We start from the raw sequence: 17289 nt of genomic DNA, 5'->3' as shown, positions 1-17289 counted from the left end.
TGCTACTTTGCTGAATTTATTTATTAAATCTAATAGTGTTTTGGTGGAGTCTTTAGGATTTTCTATGTACAATGTCATGTCATCTGCAGATAATGACAGTTTCACTTCTTCCTTTCCGATTTGGATGCCTTTTATTGTTTTCTTCTTGTCTGATTGCTGTGGCTAAGATCCATAATATGACATTAAAGTAATGCCCTGGCTGGTTTGGCTCAGTGGTTAGAGTGTCGGCCCACAGACCAGAGAGACCTGGGTTCAGTTCCCGCTAAGGATATGTAGCTCAGTTGCAGTTTGTCCCCGGCCCCAGTTGGGGTTGTGTGGGTGACAGCCAGTCAATGTGTCTCTATCACATCGAAGTTTCTCTCTCTCTCTTTCTCCCTCTTTTCCTCTATCTGAAGATAAATGCAAAAATGTCCTCAGGTGAGGATAAAAAAAAAAAAATAAGGCTAGCTCCCTTCCTATCTTAAATGCTTGTGCCCACAAAGATCGGAAATAAATGTGACAAAAAGTTGAGACTTATTCATTTGATTGGTTGAAATATGGGTATTTGCTACCGTATCCTTTGCACTTTTCTTCATTTCAGTAATCACTGTCCCTTTAAGAAAAGTAAATCTGTGACAAGCTTGAGTCTGTTTTGAATAAAACAAGCCTTGAGAGACTATAAAGGATGACGTGATCTTTCTGTCCATTTCATTTATGTACTTTGTTTTGTTTGCTCAATTTTGAGAAAAATCACAATGAATGTTATAAGTAGTTGCAAATAGCACAGTTATTTTCTTTAATCATTTTTTGTAAAGACTCCAGCTACTCTTCAATTAAACTGGTCCACAGGCTTGAAAGAAGGGGCTAGGAAATAATTGGTTGAAGGTTAAATCGCTTAAAATATTTAACAACGATTCCCATCCCTTGCCCTAGATACACAAGGAGAGAAGTTGCACCCCAAACTCTTTTAAAATGAGCTTTGAGACTCTCTTTATTTAAAAAAAAAAATTGTCATTATGGGACATGTTTCATGTTCATTTAAAATTGCTGTCCTGGCTTAACATCCTGGCACAAACTTGTACCCCTGCCCTGCCTGGTACTTGGTTGAACAAGATTCACCAGAGTAGTTGCTTATACAAGGTTATCTGAGCAGATACACACCCCTGAACCTTCAAAGACCAGTGTAGACTTTTGAACTTCCAAATAGACAGCAGAGTTAAAGATGTTCAAACCTACATTTAGAGATTGATGGGAGAGATTTATTCCAAGATCTTCCCAAAAATCAGTGGCTTTTAAGTGTTCCTGGAGGCCCCTCTCTGTAAGGATGTTCTGTAGGGACGCACAAGTTGTCATAAGACAGAAATGTTCATTCACCATCTGATCACAATTAAAAAGTGTTCTCTACCCAGAGATCCCTTCCCGTTTGACACTAGACCCTGTAATCAGAGTCCGCGTCACTCGAGGGCTACAGTGTGCCGTGGACTGGTTCACATGTGTAATCTTATTGTGTCCTCACAACAGTGTTAGGCGGTGGGCGGCCTCGTTGTACACATGAAAGCATCGAGGCAGAGTTCAGGGCCACGACTGGCCGGTACTGTACACAGCGGTCAGACGTCCTTTGTCCCCTCTCTGTGGGCTGTATTTCTACCAGCTCCCTGCAGTCCAGTGTCCCCATGATCACGGACAGAGTAGAGCGACAACCCAGGCCCCAAACAGGAACTCCAGTGAGTCCGTGAAAGGGATGCTGGAGTCAGGTTCAAAGGGCCAAGGGGAGACCTGGATGAGGGTGGCTCCGGCCGAGGAAGCACCGTGAGATGCTGCGGCAGAGAGAAGGGACAGTGTGACAAGAGGCACTTCCAGCAGGGAGATGTGATCATGTGAGGAGAGGTCCTGGAGAGTTTGAGAAAGACACCGGGCGCTTACGGAAACGGTGCTCCGACTGCCTGCGCCAGTCACGCTGGTGTGGCCGCCGTGTGGCTCCTCCGTTGTCAGACGCCCCGAGGCGGGGCTGCCCCCAGCTCCGGACACAGGCTGCGCTCCACAGTCCATGGAGCTGAGCCACAGTGAAATGCGGGGCGTCGTGTGCGTGTGTGTGCGTGTGTGTGCGTGTGTGTGCGTGTGTGTGTGTGTGTTTGTGTAAAACTCAGTGTTTGCTCTGCCAGTTAGAGCGTAGTGGCACATCTAACCTGAGTTCTCCTAAAAATAGGAGATTGAAAACAATTTTCATAATTAGTTTTATTTTTCATGATGAAGTCCTCATCAATCATTTTCTCATTTGTTAAATGGCCTTTTACGGATTCCGAATATCCTCAGATAACTAGATCTTATTGCATGTTCCAAGTCAGCGTGGAGATTTAAATATATATTTTTAAATATTTAAACGCACACCTCAGGATGAAGTTTAAATAGACATTCTGTGGAATTGTCTGTGCGGCTTTTCCAGACACAAATGAGCTTGGGCATAAGGCTGTGGACCAGTCCAGACGGTCTGGCCGCGGCTGTCACCCTCTGGTACCTTCGAGCTGTGTGATCTTGGACAAGTCAGACAGTCTCTCTGTGCCTCGGTTACTTCAGCTGTGAAATGGGGATACTGCTGGTATGTGCTCGTAGCATTGTTGTGAGGTGTAGTGAGGTCTCTTTACCAAGCCCTTGGAACTGTGCCGGCCTGTAGAAAGGACACGGGCTATCATTAGCATGTTCTCCAAAGCATCCGTAATGCAAGTCCCCAAACAAACAGAATAAAAATGTCGGTTGTCTTATTAAAGGTAAATTTAATTCGTGTTTTTCTCATTATGAAATACGTGATGATGATAGGAAAAATACAAAACATCAACCTTTTTTAGGATAGTTTCCCATTTTTCGCTCACATGCTGTAATCATTTTTACAAATATAGGATCATACTGTGGGTACTGTTTTTACCCTGATTCTTTGCTTAATAATAGGTAGGGAACATCTTTCTAAATCGGAGTAGTCTTCCATGAACTCAATTTAAATGCCTCAAAAATACTTCATTGTATAGATTTTTTAAAAAAATTGTTTTAAACCAACTCCTTTTTCAACAGTATAATCATTCTAAAGTAAACATCCTTGCAGGTATACGTTTGTGTATTTTTAAGTAATTTCCTTGTGATGAATTCTTTAGAGTGGCATTGCTAGCTCAAATGATTTAGAATATGAGCTTTTATGACAATAATAATAACCATATGAAGAGCTAACAGTGATGGGGGCTTGCCCTGAGCAGGGCCCGACTCCCAGTGACGCTCAGAGGTGGGTTACCCCATGATTACTCATCTTGGGGATAAGACAGCCAAAACTCGGGGGCTCAAACACCTTGCCCAGGTGTGCAGTGCTGTCTGGGGACAGGTTCAGGCCAGGCTTTGGGAGAAGCCGACCGGCGCCTGGGACCTGTCCCTCTGTAGTACTTGGGAAATCATGTATTGGCTGGACACGGTCCAGTGTGCTCCCTCTTCTCAGTGATATATTTTATTTATGTTCACAACCAGTCCACAGTAAGCCCCTCCTATTGATCTTGGCAGGGTGAGGAGCCAAATGTGACCTTCTTGATAAACCATTGGCCAAAGACAGTTAGATGAGCATATGCAGTAAATAAGAAATCACAGTCAACAAGACCAGGAGAAGTAAAACCTCCTTTCTTCTGGCCTTGGGGTAGAGCTTTGGTGCGTCCTGGAATAGCCTGGAGATGGCCATCAGTGTCGTTGAACTTGAGCCCTACACTGCGGCTCACTGGGTGTTCAGATAATACTTTCCACCCTTCTCTTGAGTTGGATCAAAAGGCAGTGTGATGAGGGCCTGGCCTGGTGGGGAAATGAAATATAAACTCAGCCCATTCATGCACTTAACAAATGTTCACTGAATATCTGGGGATGCGGGGATGCAGGGATGCAAGGCATCAGCTCTGCTCGAGGAGACGGGGACCTGAGCAGCACAGGAGCAATGCCAGCAGCATTATCGGGCCGTGACAGCGCAGTGCAGGGAGGAAGATCAGAACTAACCCTAGAATCAGCCTGGTCCGAGTTTGAATCTTATCTCTGCTGCGTAGGAGCAGAATGTTTGTGAGGAGTCTCTCTACGTTCCGTTTTGCCATCCGTGAAATGAGGACCATAGCTCATCAGGTTGTTGTGAGAATAAATGAGATAATGCAAATAGAAAGCACCCCAAGGAGATCAGTCAATCAATCTGACTGGTTCACAGCCCTTACAGCTCACTCACAGGTAACCTAGCAACCCGCGGGCGGTCTCTGCGGGGAGAATGGCAAGGCCTCCGGCTGAAACCGGTGCCGATAGGAAGACTGAATTTTAGCTGGTCCTCCTGCAGACTAATCCAGATCGCAAAGATCAGGTGCTTCCGTCTCAGTCCAGTGATTCCTGTCTCCTCTGCATCCTTTGTAAACATGTTTGGTGGCAGAGGGTTGGGGGCCCTCTCCTGGGGTGCAGTGCACAGGCATCCAGTCGTGCCCGGCCCAAGCACAACTCTCCATGGGGTGGCAGAGGAGGGGATGGCATGCACCCTTCTAGTTCTTCGCTGTTGTACATTTCTCAGGGTCGATGCCATGTATCATTTAGAGATTGTTTGTATCCAGTGCGCAAGTAACTCGTCAAAATGTTAGCTATTCCTGTTACTAAAGAGTTGGGTACAGGAGGTTCAGGAACATAAAAACAGGTCACCGGCTCTAACCCATGCGGGGTTTTAGGGCGGCTTCCTGGAGGAAGGGTTACCCACGCTGACTTTTGGAAGGGGAGTCAAGCAGATAAAGAGAAAGGACAGAGAGGAGAAGGTCTTTCCAAGCAGAGGGTAGTGCAGGTCCCCTCGTTGTACGGGCTGGGGCAAAGCTTCACATCGCGACTGTCCTCTTTGTCAAAGCTGAGCTTTTCTTTAGCTGTCTCTCGTCGGCGAGGACATAGCTCTGAATTCAGAACCGGCTCATACACGGCCAGGAGGGACCCAGGAGGGCCGCCCCTCTGGAGCTTCTGCGGCTGGGACCCTGCCTTCAGTTGTTACCGATTTGCAGCCCCAGCTAGGAACACGTGCCAAATACAAGGAGAAACTGACCGAACAACACAAAGTTGTGAGTTACCCTAGGAACTGGGAACACATATTTTTGTGGACTGAGGTTTTTGTCTTAAAAATAGGAAATCGGGGCTTACAGTTTTCAACTTTCTCCCCACTGTCAAAACTGTCGTGCGAGAGGGTTTTACACACACACGACCCTGTCTTCAGATAGATATGTCATTCTGCCTCAGGCTTCCGCCGACCTTTACTGAGCACCTACTATGTGCTGTGTATCCAGGCAGGTCTGGCCCTGCCCTTGTGTGGCTAGTGGGCTCTGGCATTGAGCCACTTCAAGAGTTCGCAGGCGTCACCTGCCAGGGAGTGCGTGGTCCCTGCCTGGCCCGGCCTCAGTACTCAACGTGTGTCTTGTTTTTTCTTAGGAGTCCCATTCTGAGCAGTCGGAGAAGGAGGGGTGCTGGGGAGCTCCCCAGTCATAGTGACAGTGCCACCTGATCCTTTAGTAGTGACGATGTCTCCTTTTTTATTCCTTTTTCATCCCCCCTACCATACCAGAGACATTCAAAACATGCTCCTTTGAAACTTGAAAACCAGAATTTTGGTCTTGATATATTGGGGTGATGGGAGGAGACTTGGCAGAGTCTGGAATCTGCTTCTTTCAACCAGCAAACCACCAAAGCCACTGCCAAGCCCACAGGGCCCTCGTGGGAACCATGCACCGTCAATACACCAGGCGAGCAGCTCTCGTCATTGCAAAGAGGGCTCTGGTGTCCCCTTTTATGACCCTGGGTGAGAGCATTCAGTCTCTGCAAACCGCCCCCTGCCTCCCACCACAGGAGGAGAACCTGAAGTTGCTCTGGAAGGTCAGCTCTGTGAGAGCAAAGACTGTCTCTGGGACTCTCGGCTGCGCTTGTCTGTAGTAGGTGCTCAGTAAACATCTGACGGACCAGCCGGCACCGTGGCCTGTGGGTTCCCTCCGCAGGCCGGCCCACCCGCCGGCACCGTGGCCTGTGGGTTCCCCCCGCAGGCGGGCCCACCAGCCGGCACCGTGGCCTGTGGGTTCCCCACGCAGGCGGGCCCACCCGCCGGCACCGTGGCCTGTGGGTTCCCCTCCGCAGGCCGTCCCACCAGCCGGCACCGTGGCCTGTGGGTTCCCTCCGCAGGCCGGCCCACCAGCCGGCACCGTGGCCTGTGGGTCCCCTCCGCAGGCCGTCCCACCAGCCGGTGCTGTGGCCTGTGGGTTCCCTCCGCAGGCCGGCCCACCAGCCGGCACCGTGGCCTGTGGGTTCCCTCCGCAGGCCGGCCCACCAGCCGGCACCGTGGCCTGTGGGTTCCCCCGCAGGCGGCCCACCAGCCGCCTCTTGCTCACTCCCTCACCTCCACCGCACTGGCCCGTGTGCTCCCCGGCCCTGCCAGGCTCGTTCTGTCTCGGAGTTTTCTGGTTGTTTCCTCCTTCCGGAATGTTCCTTCCCCAGATGTGCACATGGCCCCTTCCTTCCTTTGTCAGGCCTCTACCCAGACACCATGCGCACAGTGAGCCCTTTCCTGACAAGGGACACTAGGACTGGACACGCCTTTACACCTATCTCCTTACCTTCCTTTGTCTGGAGTTAAAATAAACGTAGACGTCATTTGCAGACCACCCAGTGACACACTTTAAGTGTACAGTTTGATTCCTAAATTTGGAAAGTGTATCCCATTGAGTAAGCACCCCTCATCGTGATATAAAACAGTGCCACTTCCAAAAGCTCCCCTGTGCCCCGCGCCGGCCTCACCCTGCCCGGGCAACCACCGGTCTGTCTCCGCCTCTAGAGCACGGCTGTGTCCTCCCTAGAGCTTCGTAAACAGGGACTCCTGGTCTGGCCGGTGTGGCTCAGTGGTTGAGCGTGGACCCAGGCACCAAGAGGTCGCTGGTTCAATTCCCGGTCAGGGCACATGCCCAGGTTGTGGGCCTGATCCCCAGTGGGGGGCATGCAGGAGGCAGCCAATCAATGTTCTCTCTCATCAATGTTTCCATCTCTCTCCCTCTCCCTTCCTCTCTCTCTCTCTCAAATCAATAAAGGAAAAAATAATAATTGAAAACAAAACAAAAAAAAACAGGGAATCCTGCACTCCTCTGTGTCTGGCCTCTTTCTTTTTCTTTTTCTTTTTTTTACTAATTAATTGATTTTTGTTACAGATGTCCTCCTTTTCCCCGGCAGACACCCTCCTCCCTATCCCGCCCCCGGCGTTGTTGTCTTTGGCCATCGGTGCACGTACATGCGTACGAGTTCTCTGCGTGTCTCTGTGTCTGCCTCTTCCATCCAGCACAGGGCCGCGCGACTCACGAGGCGGCCGTGTACAGCGCCTCGCTCCTTGCAGTGCTGCGTGGATTCCACGTGTCCGCATGTACCATACTTTCTGTCCGCTCCCTTGTTGAGGGCCGTCTAGGTTGCCTTGGGTTTGCTTTCTGTCATTCATAGCCCCCTCGGTCCCTGGCATTCGACTCCCCCACAGCAGCGTCAGCCCCTGGGGGGCAGGAGCCTTTCCGTTTGATTTACAGTGTCCCCAGTGTCCCCAGTGTCCTGAGCAGGGCCAGGCACATAGCAGGTGCTCAGTCGGTGTTGAGTGACCCGATGGTTTTCTGTTCGTTGCTCCCGTAACATCGGTACTGGGCACGGCATAGGCTTCAAAGTGGGCTTCAGATACCTTTCTTTCCTGCGAACCCCGATCTGGAGACCGGTAAGCCTCGCAGGTGAAGCCAGCTGGTAGCTGGGGTCCCTGCCTCACCAAGCCGGGCTCAGCGTGTCCGTGGTCCCACCGTGAGGTCCCCATCCCCGCGGCACCCCCTAACTCCTGCCCATGGCGTCCGGAGCAGTGCTCCCTCTCTGCTGGGGTTTCCGTGAGAAACTTGGTCACACTGGGCATCTGGGCATCTTCACTCCTGTGGTGTTTTCTTCTCCTTTCTTGTATTTGGGTGTCTGGGGAGAGTCAGAGGAAAAGGCCACCTTGTAGCCTGGCTGTTCCCCAACATCTTGCTGTCCTCTGGCTCTCTCCTGTTTCCAGTAACAACAACAACAATTCTTCCTTTGTCTCGTCCAGGAAAGTCCCACCTGCACCCAAGTTCCTTGGTTTCTTACTTTCCGATCTAAGAAGTTTGTTAAAGGACTGTTTTCCCCATAAGATTAGTGAAATTGATCCCTCTCATTACACATGGGCAGGGTACCCCCGAACCACAGGCACCCCAGTCTTTGTCCTACTGCCACCACCTCACAGGAGGAAAGATATACTCCAGGCCAAAGAAATAAGATCCAGACATTGAAGCAAACTGATTCTGTTTCCCGTCCTCCTGCTGCGGCTAGAACCTCTGTAGGCGAATCCAGGAGCCCCGTGATGTCCTAGAGGCCTCCTGCGCGTGACCCTAGGATGCCTTCTCCTTCCCAGGGACAGGAGAACACAACCTCGATCCCCCCACAAATGAGCAAGGCCGGCCAGCCCTGTGTGTACAGCGCACTGAGTGGCCTGCAAGGCTGTGGGCGCGGGGCGTGCTCTCTGACGCTGGCTGCTGGCGCTCGAATCCCGGCTCCACCACTTACCAACTCCTGAGCCAGGGCTGGAACTCTTCCTGCCTCAGTTTCCTCACACGCAAAGTAGGGGTCACAGTTCATGCTCAGCTGGGCAACTGTACATATTAAAGAAGGTAGCACAGCCCTGGCCGGTCTGGCTCAGCAGTTAGAGCATCGGCCCGCGGACTCTCGGTTCCCGCTAAGGGCACGTACCTCGGTTGCAGTTTGTCCCCGGCCCCGGTTGGGGTCGTGTGGGTGGCAGCCACTCGAGGTTTCTCTCTCTCTTCCTCCCTCTCTCCCTCCTGCTCTATCTGAAGATAAATGCAAAAATGTCCTCTGGTGAGGATTTTAAAAAAAAGAAATACATGTGAATCACTAAGAACAGGGCTCTGGTCTTGTTCAATGTTACCTCACTGTGTCATCCGAGCACTTAAACAAAAATACCAGAAAATGGCACCGTGTTTACTAAAATCCCCTCAAAATGTTCCCTAACAGGCTGTGCCTTCCCAGTAGTTGTATCACCAAACCTCTGCTGTGTTGGTGTAGACTTCTCCGCGGGTGTTATTTCCTTTGGGCCTCAATGTTTTCCATTCAGTCAGTCGTGATGGGCGAACCAACTCTGTGCCAGGCACTGCTGTGGGCGCTGAGGTCACCGTGTGGAGTAAAACAGACAAGTCTCCCACTCGTAAGAAGTTTGCATCCAGTAAAGAGATGGACTAAAACTTAGGAGATACATAGCGGTTTTGGGCGTTTTTTTGTTTTGTTTTGTTTTTGAGAGCAATGCATTTTTGCTGAGGATGGAAAAAGGAGAAGTGACAGAGGCATTTTAGAACAGGTTGTCCTTTCTGAGGTCGTGACCTTTAGGCAGGCCAGGACTGACAAGAAGCAGGCCGCTGGAAGAAGATAAGAGGAAGGGCAGGCCAGGCAGAGGAACTGGCTCGTGCAAAGGCCCTGAGGCTGGGATGGGCTTTTGCGTGTTCCAGGGGGAGAGGGAAGAGCAGTGTGGCTGGAAAACCAGGAAGGTGACAAAAGGAACTGTTAGACCAAGTAGAACCAACACCCAGAAAAGCCATCCAGACCTCTCCCGGCATCCTTTTGAGTCTACTTCACTGGGATGTCTCCCTGTCCTCAGGTGCCCCACCTGCTTCTGCTCAAGTCTGACCCTGGCACTTCTGTGTGCTGGCTTCCTCCTGCTGCTCTGAGGACACCTGCAGACCAGGCCAGCCGCCAGATAGGCTCACAGCTACAGACAGCTTCTTGCAAAACTGGAGGGAAGCTCCCCTGGTTGTTAAGGCTCATGCAGATCCAAGTTCAAGTCCTCGCTTGGCCACCGACCATGGTCAGTGGCATTGCCCAAACTACTTAGCATCTCTAACAGCCATGGTTCTCTCCAAAGAAAGGGGAATAAGAAGAGGGTTTCTGGGAGAAGGAGGTGAGATGACTTATGTCAGCGTTTGTCATTAGGTCTGACACATAGCAAGTGCCCCCCTCAAAAAATAAGTTTCCTTGCTTTCGATGATGACTTTTTCCACTTCTGCGAGAGACATGTGATTCAGGAGTCGAGAATCCCACCGTGGGGTGTGTTCTTCTTTGTTCCTGATTTTCAGGAACTGTTTGGATCCTCTCTTTCTTCGTCTGCTTGATGTTTGTCTGTGGAGCCTGACACGTGCGTTGTTACAGTTGACAGATACAGGCACTATTTCCTGTCTAGACGCTTAGGGGCTCGTCCTCATAGATGAGCCGTCCCAGCAGTGACTGTGGCTGGGCCATCAGCATCTCGTTAGGTGACTCGGCAGGTAGGACTGAGCGTGGACTCCTGAAAAAGACAGGCAGGGACACGCGAAGGGAAGCCAACCCCCCCCCCCAGCACGTCTCTGCCCCTGTCATCCCTCCACGCTTCCCTTAATGACCAGCCTCTTTGGAGAAGAGACAAGAAATTGGGCTGGGCTTTAGTAAGGAATGAGCCGGGCACACTTGGCCACGGGCCTGGCTGGAGGCAGAGAGAAATTCATAGGTCCCCCTGCGTGACCCACCACTGCGGTGGTCCCCGGATGCGACCAGAGACCCCATGGCAGTGTGGCTGCAAGCTGCCCTCGCTCAGACATGCTGCAGACCTGCCAACCTGCCAACCGCTAGCATGTGCTGCCACGCAAGGCAGAATCCACATCCCATGTCCGTGGGCACTGTCAGCATTGATTGCTTTCCCCGTCCATGTGGACCCTCACCAGCAGATGCTCCAAGTGGCAGTGCAATTATTTCCCCCCCTCCCAAGGTCCTGGGCGCAGGAATAACATCTTCCTGAAGGGCAGTGAGTCTGTCTGTAACCTTGCCCTCTTTGGCAGGCGTGGATCAGAGCAGCTTCCAGAAGCATCTCTCTGCTGCACGCTCCCTGCCCATGGGCGCTTTCCCTTCTGGGAAGGTGGCGGCCCCGCTCAACGGCCTGGCCTCCTCTGCTCTCTCTTCCAGCTCCTCTGGAAACCCACTACATTATCTTAATTACCATTCCCCCTCGGTCTCTGCCAAAAAGTGGGGGAGAGTCATAATTGGATCAGTCAAATATTTGCTGTGGTTTATTTCCGTGCCTCTCCAGCGCTCATGAAAGTTGCATTTTCTTGCCACTTTGGGGTATGACTGATGACTCGAAGGCGCAGCCCGCACGCTGCAGGCCAGCATGGGTTATTTTCCAAAGGCCGAGGAAACGGGAACTTTGGGGAGCGGGAGTGTTCACTTGGGACGGCTGCGCTGTCACCCTCTGCGTGCCTCTATTGCCAAGTCAAGAGAGACGGGCTGCCTTGGGAGAAAGACCCCCCGCAGCCCGCCCGTGCATGCACCGTCCCCTCCTGGGACTGGATTGCGTGCCCCTCGTCCTCTGCCAGGGCCTCTGCGCATCTGTCAGGTCGAACGCGCTATGGAGCAACCTGCTGAGTCAGCCCAGCACAGCACCATCCCCTGAGCGTCCCCGGGTCCAGGACTGAGCATGATGGGGTTCTGGAACAGAGGAGACAGATGTCCCTCGTACTAAGCCTGAGTTATCCATCCCTAGTGCTGGGGCAGAAAGAAGAAGCTCTGGCCAGGGCCTGAGCTTTTGGAAAACGGCCTCCTTCGAGTGCCAGCCAGGCTGCCAGGCAAGCAGGCCAAGCTGCCGTCTAGGAATCTGAGCGAGCCGAGGCTCTCCCGGACCAGATGGCCTCCACGCAGACCAGCTTCTCACTGAGCTCCTGCGCCCCTGCCCTGGAAGCCGTCCCTGCCTTTGGCGGGACTGACTCACCTTGTGTTTCTAGCTTCCAACCCTTCCCCAAGTACCGCAGCCGTGAATGAGGCCGCATGATGCTGCCCGGTGCGTGTTAACCTGTGAGCAGAGTGAAGATAGATTCCAAACCAGAGCCCTCCTCAGAGGGAAAGGAGGAACCAGAGGCGTAAACTGGGCCGTGCCTGGGGGCTCTGGGCTGCAGAGACACCCCACACGTAACAGGTTGGAACTTGACCAACAGCAGGTGCTGCCGTTCTTTCCTGGGGACTCTCTTCTCCCACCCAGTGAGAAATGGAAAAGATGCTGGGGCTTCCTGGGATCTCGGGGAGTGGACTGGGAAAGGAGGGAAGCAGGAGGTCAGCCTCTGAGAAGGCTGTGCTGAGATAACAAACAAGCCTCAACATTTCAGTGGCTCGATTTGATCGGAGTTCGCTGTGCGCTCGTGCTACGAGTTCAGGCTCTCCTCCGAGTGTTCATTCTGGGGTCCAGGCCTCTTCTCTCTTGTGGCACCAGCATCGTGGGCTTTCAGAGTGCTCCGCGGGAGATCGCACAGGACGGGGGCTGGCACGGCCTAGAAATGAGTACGCCCCACAGCTGTGTCCCATTAACTGGAACACCGTCACATGCTCTGGCTGGCAGCCAGGAGGCCGGAAAGGACCCAATGTGGACCATGACCAGCAGTCGCTACCACAGTGGTCACTACGAAACAGAGTCGAAGGAGGAAGGGAAGGAAGACAAGAGGAAAAAGTCAAGAGAGTCCGAAGGAAGAAAGGCCTGCATTGTCCATCGTCCCGCGGGGAATTGGAAAGGGGAAGTCATCAAGGCCTGATGAAGGCACCTGTCCGGTCTCGGGGATACGCGCGGATGCACACGCACCCTGGGCCCCGGGCTGGCGCGGTGTCACCCGGCTTGCTGAACGGAACTCTGCCCTCGCTCCCCCGTTCAGGACCGCCACCGAGAAAGTCGAAAATTAGAGACCCGGTCTTTATCGTTAGAGAGAGAACCTTGAATACAATTCCAACTTCGTTTCTTCTCAGTGGAATTCATTTGCAAGTGCGGTGTTTTATTTGTTTGATATTTAACAAATACGTGTTGATCGGACTCCGCGGGAGCTCAGTGAGATGCGGCGTGAATGAGAGTCGTGATCGCAGGAACTTCTAGGCTTACTGCTCCCCACGTAGGAAGCGCTTACTGTTCTGAGCACTTTCTATGACTGGACTCGCTTAGTCCTTACAGCAGTGGTTTGATGTAGACGTGACTATAAGCCCCATGTTGAAGGTAAGGAGACTGAGGCGCAGAGGATTTAAATGGTTGTGCAAGTGTCACAGAAGCAACCGGCAGAGCTTGGATTCGAACCCGGGCAGCCTCACTCTGAAGTGCCCACCCTTCACCACTGTACCATGCAGACAAAATCCCCGTCCTCCCAGAGTTTGTTTGCATTCTTCTGCGTAGATGGGCAATGGGCGTAAAAACAAAGTATCTCATTTCGGAGGGTGATACATGCTTTGGAAAAAAAATGCGCAATGAAAGGACACAGGCCAGTGATGCATCCGCCACCATGTCATCGCCCCCTATGTCCCCCAGCTCTGTGTGAGAGCCCCTGGCTCACGGATTCTCGCGGAAATGAAAACTACCCTCCGTGCTCTGGTGGCGGGATGCTAAGGAGCCGGCCGAAATGGATGTCCTCTCTCTCCTCTGACAAATGCCTCTTCCCAGAGTAATTGGATTGGTTGGACAGCGAGCACGACCGCCAGCCCTAAGCCGTTTCTGTGCCCCTTGGCCGGTCAGCCAGCCCAACACCAGATGACTGATGCCCAAATTAATAATGAGCAAAGAGCCTCCCCAGTAATCACCTTCCCCAACTTTTCCTCAGAGGGGTGATATCCTGGACCCCAGTGAAGTATATTCTTCTCACCTCGCCACCCAGGAACTTACCCTCATTCCTCTGGCTGACAGCAATTTGTAGGCACAGGTCCTGGTAGATGGACATTTACGAGGTTGCTAAGGAACAAATGTTTTGGTTACAGGGGCCTCCGAAAGCAGCATCGCTCTGTCATATCACTTCACATCATTTATTTTGTTCCTTAAAGACAGCCGTGACCAATGGGATACGGGCTCATTGCAAACCCTCATTTCCCAAGAAGTGGGGGAAATTTCCACTCCCTGGGCAGTGACTACCCAGCCCCCACCCCCAGATGTAGAAACTAGGTTAGAGAGGTTTTTTTCCTATTATGATGATGATGTTGGTTTGCTAGTAGGTGACTCATACTCACGAGGCGCTTGATTAAATGGTTATTATGTTCCAGGCACTGCCCAAAGCATTCCCTCATGTCATCCTTATAGCATCCCAGAAAGGGGGTGTTCCTGGTCCCTCGCAAGCAAACCAAGAAGAAGGCAAAAGCGGATGTGCCCAATTTCCAACAGTAGCAGGTGGCAGAGTCAGAATTCACACCGAGGTTTGTCGGACGGCAAACCCTTTGTGCTTAAGCTTATAGACTCTTCTATTTTCCATGATCACATGTCAGCTGGAGAAAAACGGCAGTTCTGATGATGGGAAAGTCACATTGGTAGATTCCTGGAGTTTCATTTTACGACGTTCGCGAAAGGGCCCCAGCTGATGTCTGTAACCTACAAAAACCTTTTTATGGAGGGCGAGTGGAGAGACGCAGCTGAGTCCCACAGTGGTGGGTTTATCTGCTGAAGATCTCCACGTCGAATGTCTTCCGAAAGTCACCACACACAGGACTTCTCGGTTGCAGCGGTTTTGAGAGAGTTTACAACCATTTCTACCCAGGTCTTACCAATTTTCTTCTCTGCAAGAAAGAAACACTGGTGTTCTCTCTGCGTTTTCCTTCATCCGTTCTGTCCAGCCCATGGTCAAGCACTGTCCTCTCTGCCTTAGAAATGTTCCTCCAAAGCTGCCCCCTGTTCCCATTCACTGTCCTAATCAAGACCCATGTCACCTCACTCAGGTTTCTGCAATTCCTTCCTGACTGCTCTCCTGGCTTTGTTTCCAATCTCTCTCTCATCTGGAGCATCTCATATCCTGACTACAAATGAATGCCTCCAAACATGCCTTTTATCGCATCAGTCACTGCTCAAGAGTCTTCAGTGGCTCCCACTTGCCCACAACAGGATTTCACTGTTCTCTACGACAGGCCTCTCTTGAGTCACGCTTGCTCTCCCCACCCCCAACCCCCCATCCTGGTAGCCTTTGTTGACCCCTCCATCTCTCACGGATGGCTTCCAGTTCTGAACCTGGTTCCCACTGAGACACAGTTAGCTATTTAATTGCTGGTTTTTCCGAGGCCAGGCACTGTGAGGGCATGGATGTTGCAGCTGAACAGATAGAGGTCCAAATTTTTGCTTGGCCACTCAGTTGCTGTGTGACTTTTAACAAATTGCATGACTTCTCTGAACCTCAGTTTTCTTATCGATATAGCACCTGTCTTATAGGGGTTTTGCAAGAATTGAATGAGATGATGATGATAGAATCTAACATCTATTTTGTGTTTGCTCCATGCCGGGCACTGTTCTAAATATTATCATATTCCTCACAGTAATCCTGTAACGTCGATTTTCAGTTTCACAGGTGGAGAAAGAGGTGGAGGATGGGCAGGGGGTGGAGGAAGAAGATGATGACAATGAAGAAGAAACCCAAAACTTGGGTTTTAAAACTGGAAAATAGATTGTGACCTTGAGTAATAAAACTATTGGCAGTCATTCTAAGCATAGTAAATGGCAACTGTGATGACATGTGTGACTCTTGTTTTATTGCATGAGCTCACGGTAAAATGTACTGAGAAGTATTTCTCAGATAACTAATGGGGGGGCAGTCGTGGGACCCAGTCTGCACCAAATGTCACGCATCACTCTCGTTCTCCTAGTATGACTTCATGGAGCGCCTGGACGGCAAGGAGAAGTGGAGTGTGGTGGAGTCACCCAGGGAGCGCCGGAGCATCCAGACCCTGGTTCAGAACGAGGCCGTGTTTGTGCAGTACCTGGACGTGGGCCTGTGGCACCTGGCCTTCTACAACGATGGCAAAGACAAAGAGATGGTCTCCTTCAACACCGTCGTCTTAGGTAGGTCTGGGGTCTCTGAGATGATGCGTCACGGAGGATGGAAACATCTGGGCTTCTCTGTAGAAGACACGTCTTCCTCCAAGGAGGCTCCTGCTGAGTGGAAGGCCAAAGCAGCACCTTGATTGAGGTCTCATAGTACCACCCCCTTCAAATGAGCCCGGGTTAAAGTATGAGTGCTGCCTACACCGTGGGAGATTCACGGTGAGGGCCGAGGGCTCCGCTGTGACGGCCTTGGGACAGCCCACCTGGCCCAGGTCCTGGCCACGCAACTCAGATCCCTGGGCCTGTGGAAACCTCAGTGTCCTCGTCCCAACACAGAACTAACTAGAGCCCGCCTCCCGGGGCTGTCATGAGGAGTCAATAAGATAAAACATACAAATTTCAAAACGTGTGGTGGAGATAATAAATATTGACCATTCACAGCAGCCCAATTTCTCTTAGTAATCGAGGTAAACTTGCCCTGGCTGGGTCGCTCAGTTGGTTGGGGTGTCATCCCTACACCAAAAGGTGGTGGGTTCAATTCCCAGTCAGGGCACATACTTAGGTTGCGGGTTCAATCCCCGGTCAGGGCACATATGGGAGGCAACTGGTCGATGTTCCTCTTGCACATCTCCCCCTACCCCCCGACTTCCTTCTCTCTAAAAATCAATAAAAACATATCCTCGAGGGAGGGTTATTAAAAAAAAGTCAAGGAAAGCTCAAAACACAAAGCTTAAAAAGACTTAAAAATAAATCAGGAAGAAGATGCGGATATAAGCAAAAGATCATTACTTTGTTCCCAAGTAGGTAAATATCAAAATGCTTTAATTCAGCACCTGTCATTTGGGGCCTGATTTAGCCCTGCCTTTTATTAGCTGCCAAAGGAAAAGCTAAGGTCTTATCCAAATTTTCTTCTTATATTGTGCATACAAACCCCTACGAGGACCATTAGTTTGAGATTTCATGAAGTTTTCTAAAGCAAACCCTAAGGATTTTCACAAATAAGCTGCAGATACTGTCACGAAATGCATTTTGTCACTAGGTTTTAATCTTTTTATTAATGGTAATAAGTGCTCCTGGGTAGAACCTTGCTGAATCAGAGCAGATTGTTGACCCATTTCACAGAGGGATAAACGGAGGTTCCGACCACGGAGTCCCTCATGTTCCTGGGATATGGAAATGGTGGAAACAGCACGGGCTTCTGGGCTTTGGCCATGGCCTTCCTGCAGCACCTTGTCCCGACAGAACCTTGCAGATGTCAAGGTTCACTGGAGAAGCCCAGATAAGGTGGTTTTACGAGGAGAGGCCTGGTCGATCCAGGATGAAGTCCCCGCTTGTCTTTCCCACATCCTCCCTAGAAGAGTCGCTCGCCTCCTGATCCTGTGGAGAGCGAGCGAGCACGTCCATGGAGGGGGGACGGTCAT

The 17289-nt window shown here is 51.2% G+C and overlaps 1 protein-coding gene across 2 annotated transcripts in view; it reads left to right on the top strand.

The window, feature by feature from the left end:
• Positions 1-17289, top strand: part of TENM2 (teneurin transmembrane protein 2) — an 883834-nt gene that overhangs the window by 712271 nt on the left and 154274 nt on the right. For both annotated transcript variants that reach the window (XM_036239731.1, XM_036239730.1), the window contains one exon: positions 15691-15886. In XM_036239731.1, coding sequence (XP_036095624.1) covers positions 15691-15886 — 196 coding nt within the window. The remainder of the gene's footprint in view (positions 1-15690; positions 15887-17289) is intronic.

The sequence above is a fragment of the Molossus molossus genome, unplaced genomic scaffold (assembly GCF_014108415.1).
Source record: "Molossus molossus isolate mMolMol1 unplaced genomic scaffold, mMolMol1.p scaffold_m16_p_4, whole genome shotgun sequence".
NCBI lineage: Eukaryota > Metazoa > Chordata > Mammalia > Chiroptera > Molossidae > Molossus > Molossus molossus.
Note: the sequence above shows the minus strand (reverse complement) of the source record. Positions and strands in the feature narration are given on the sequence as shown.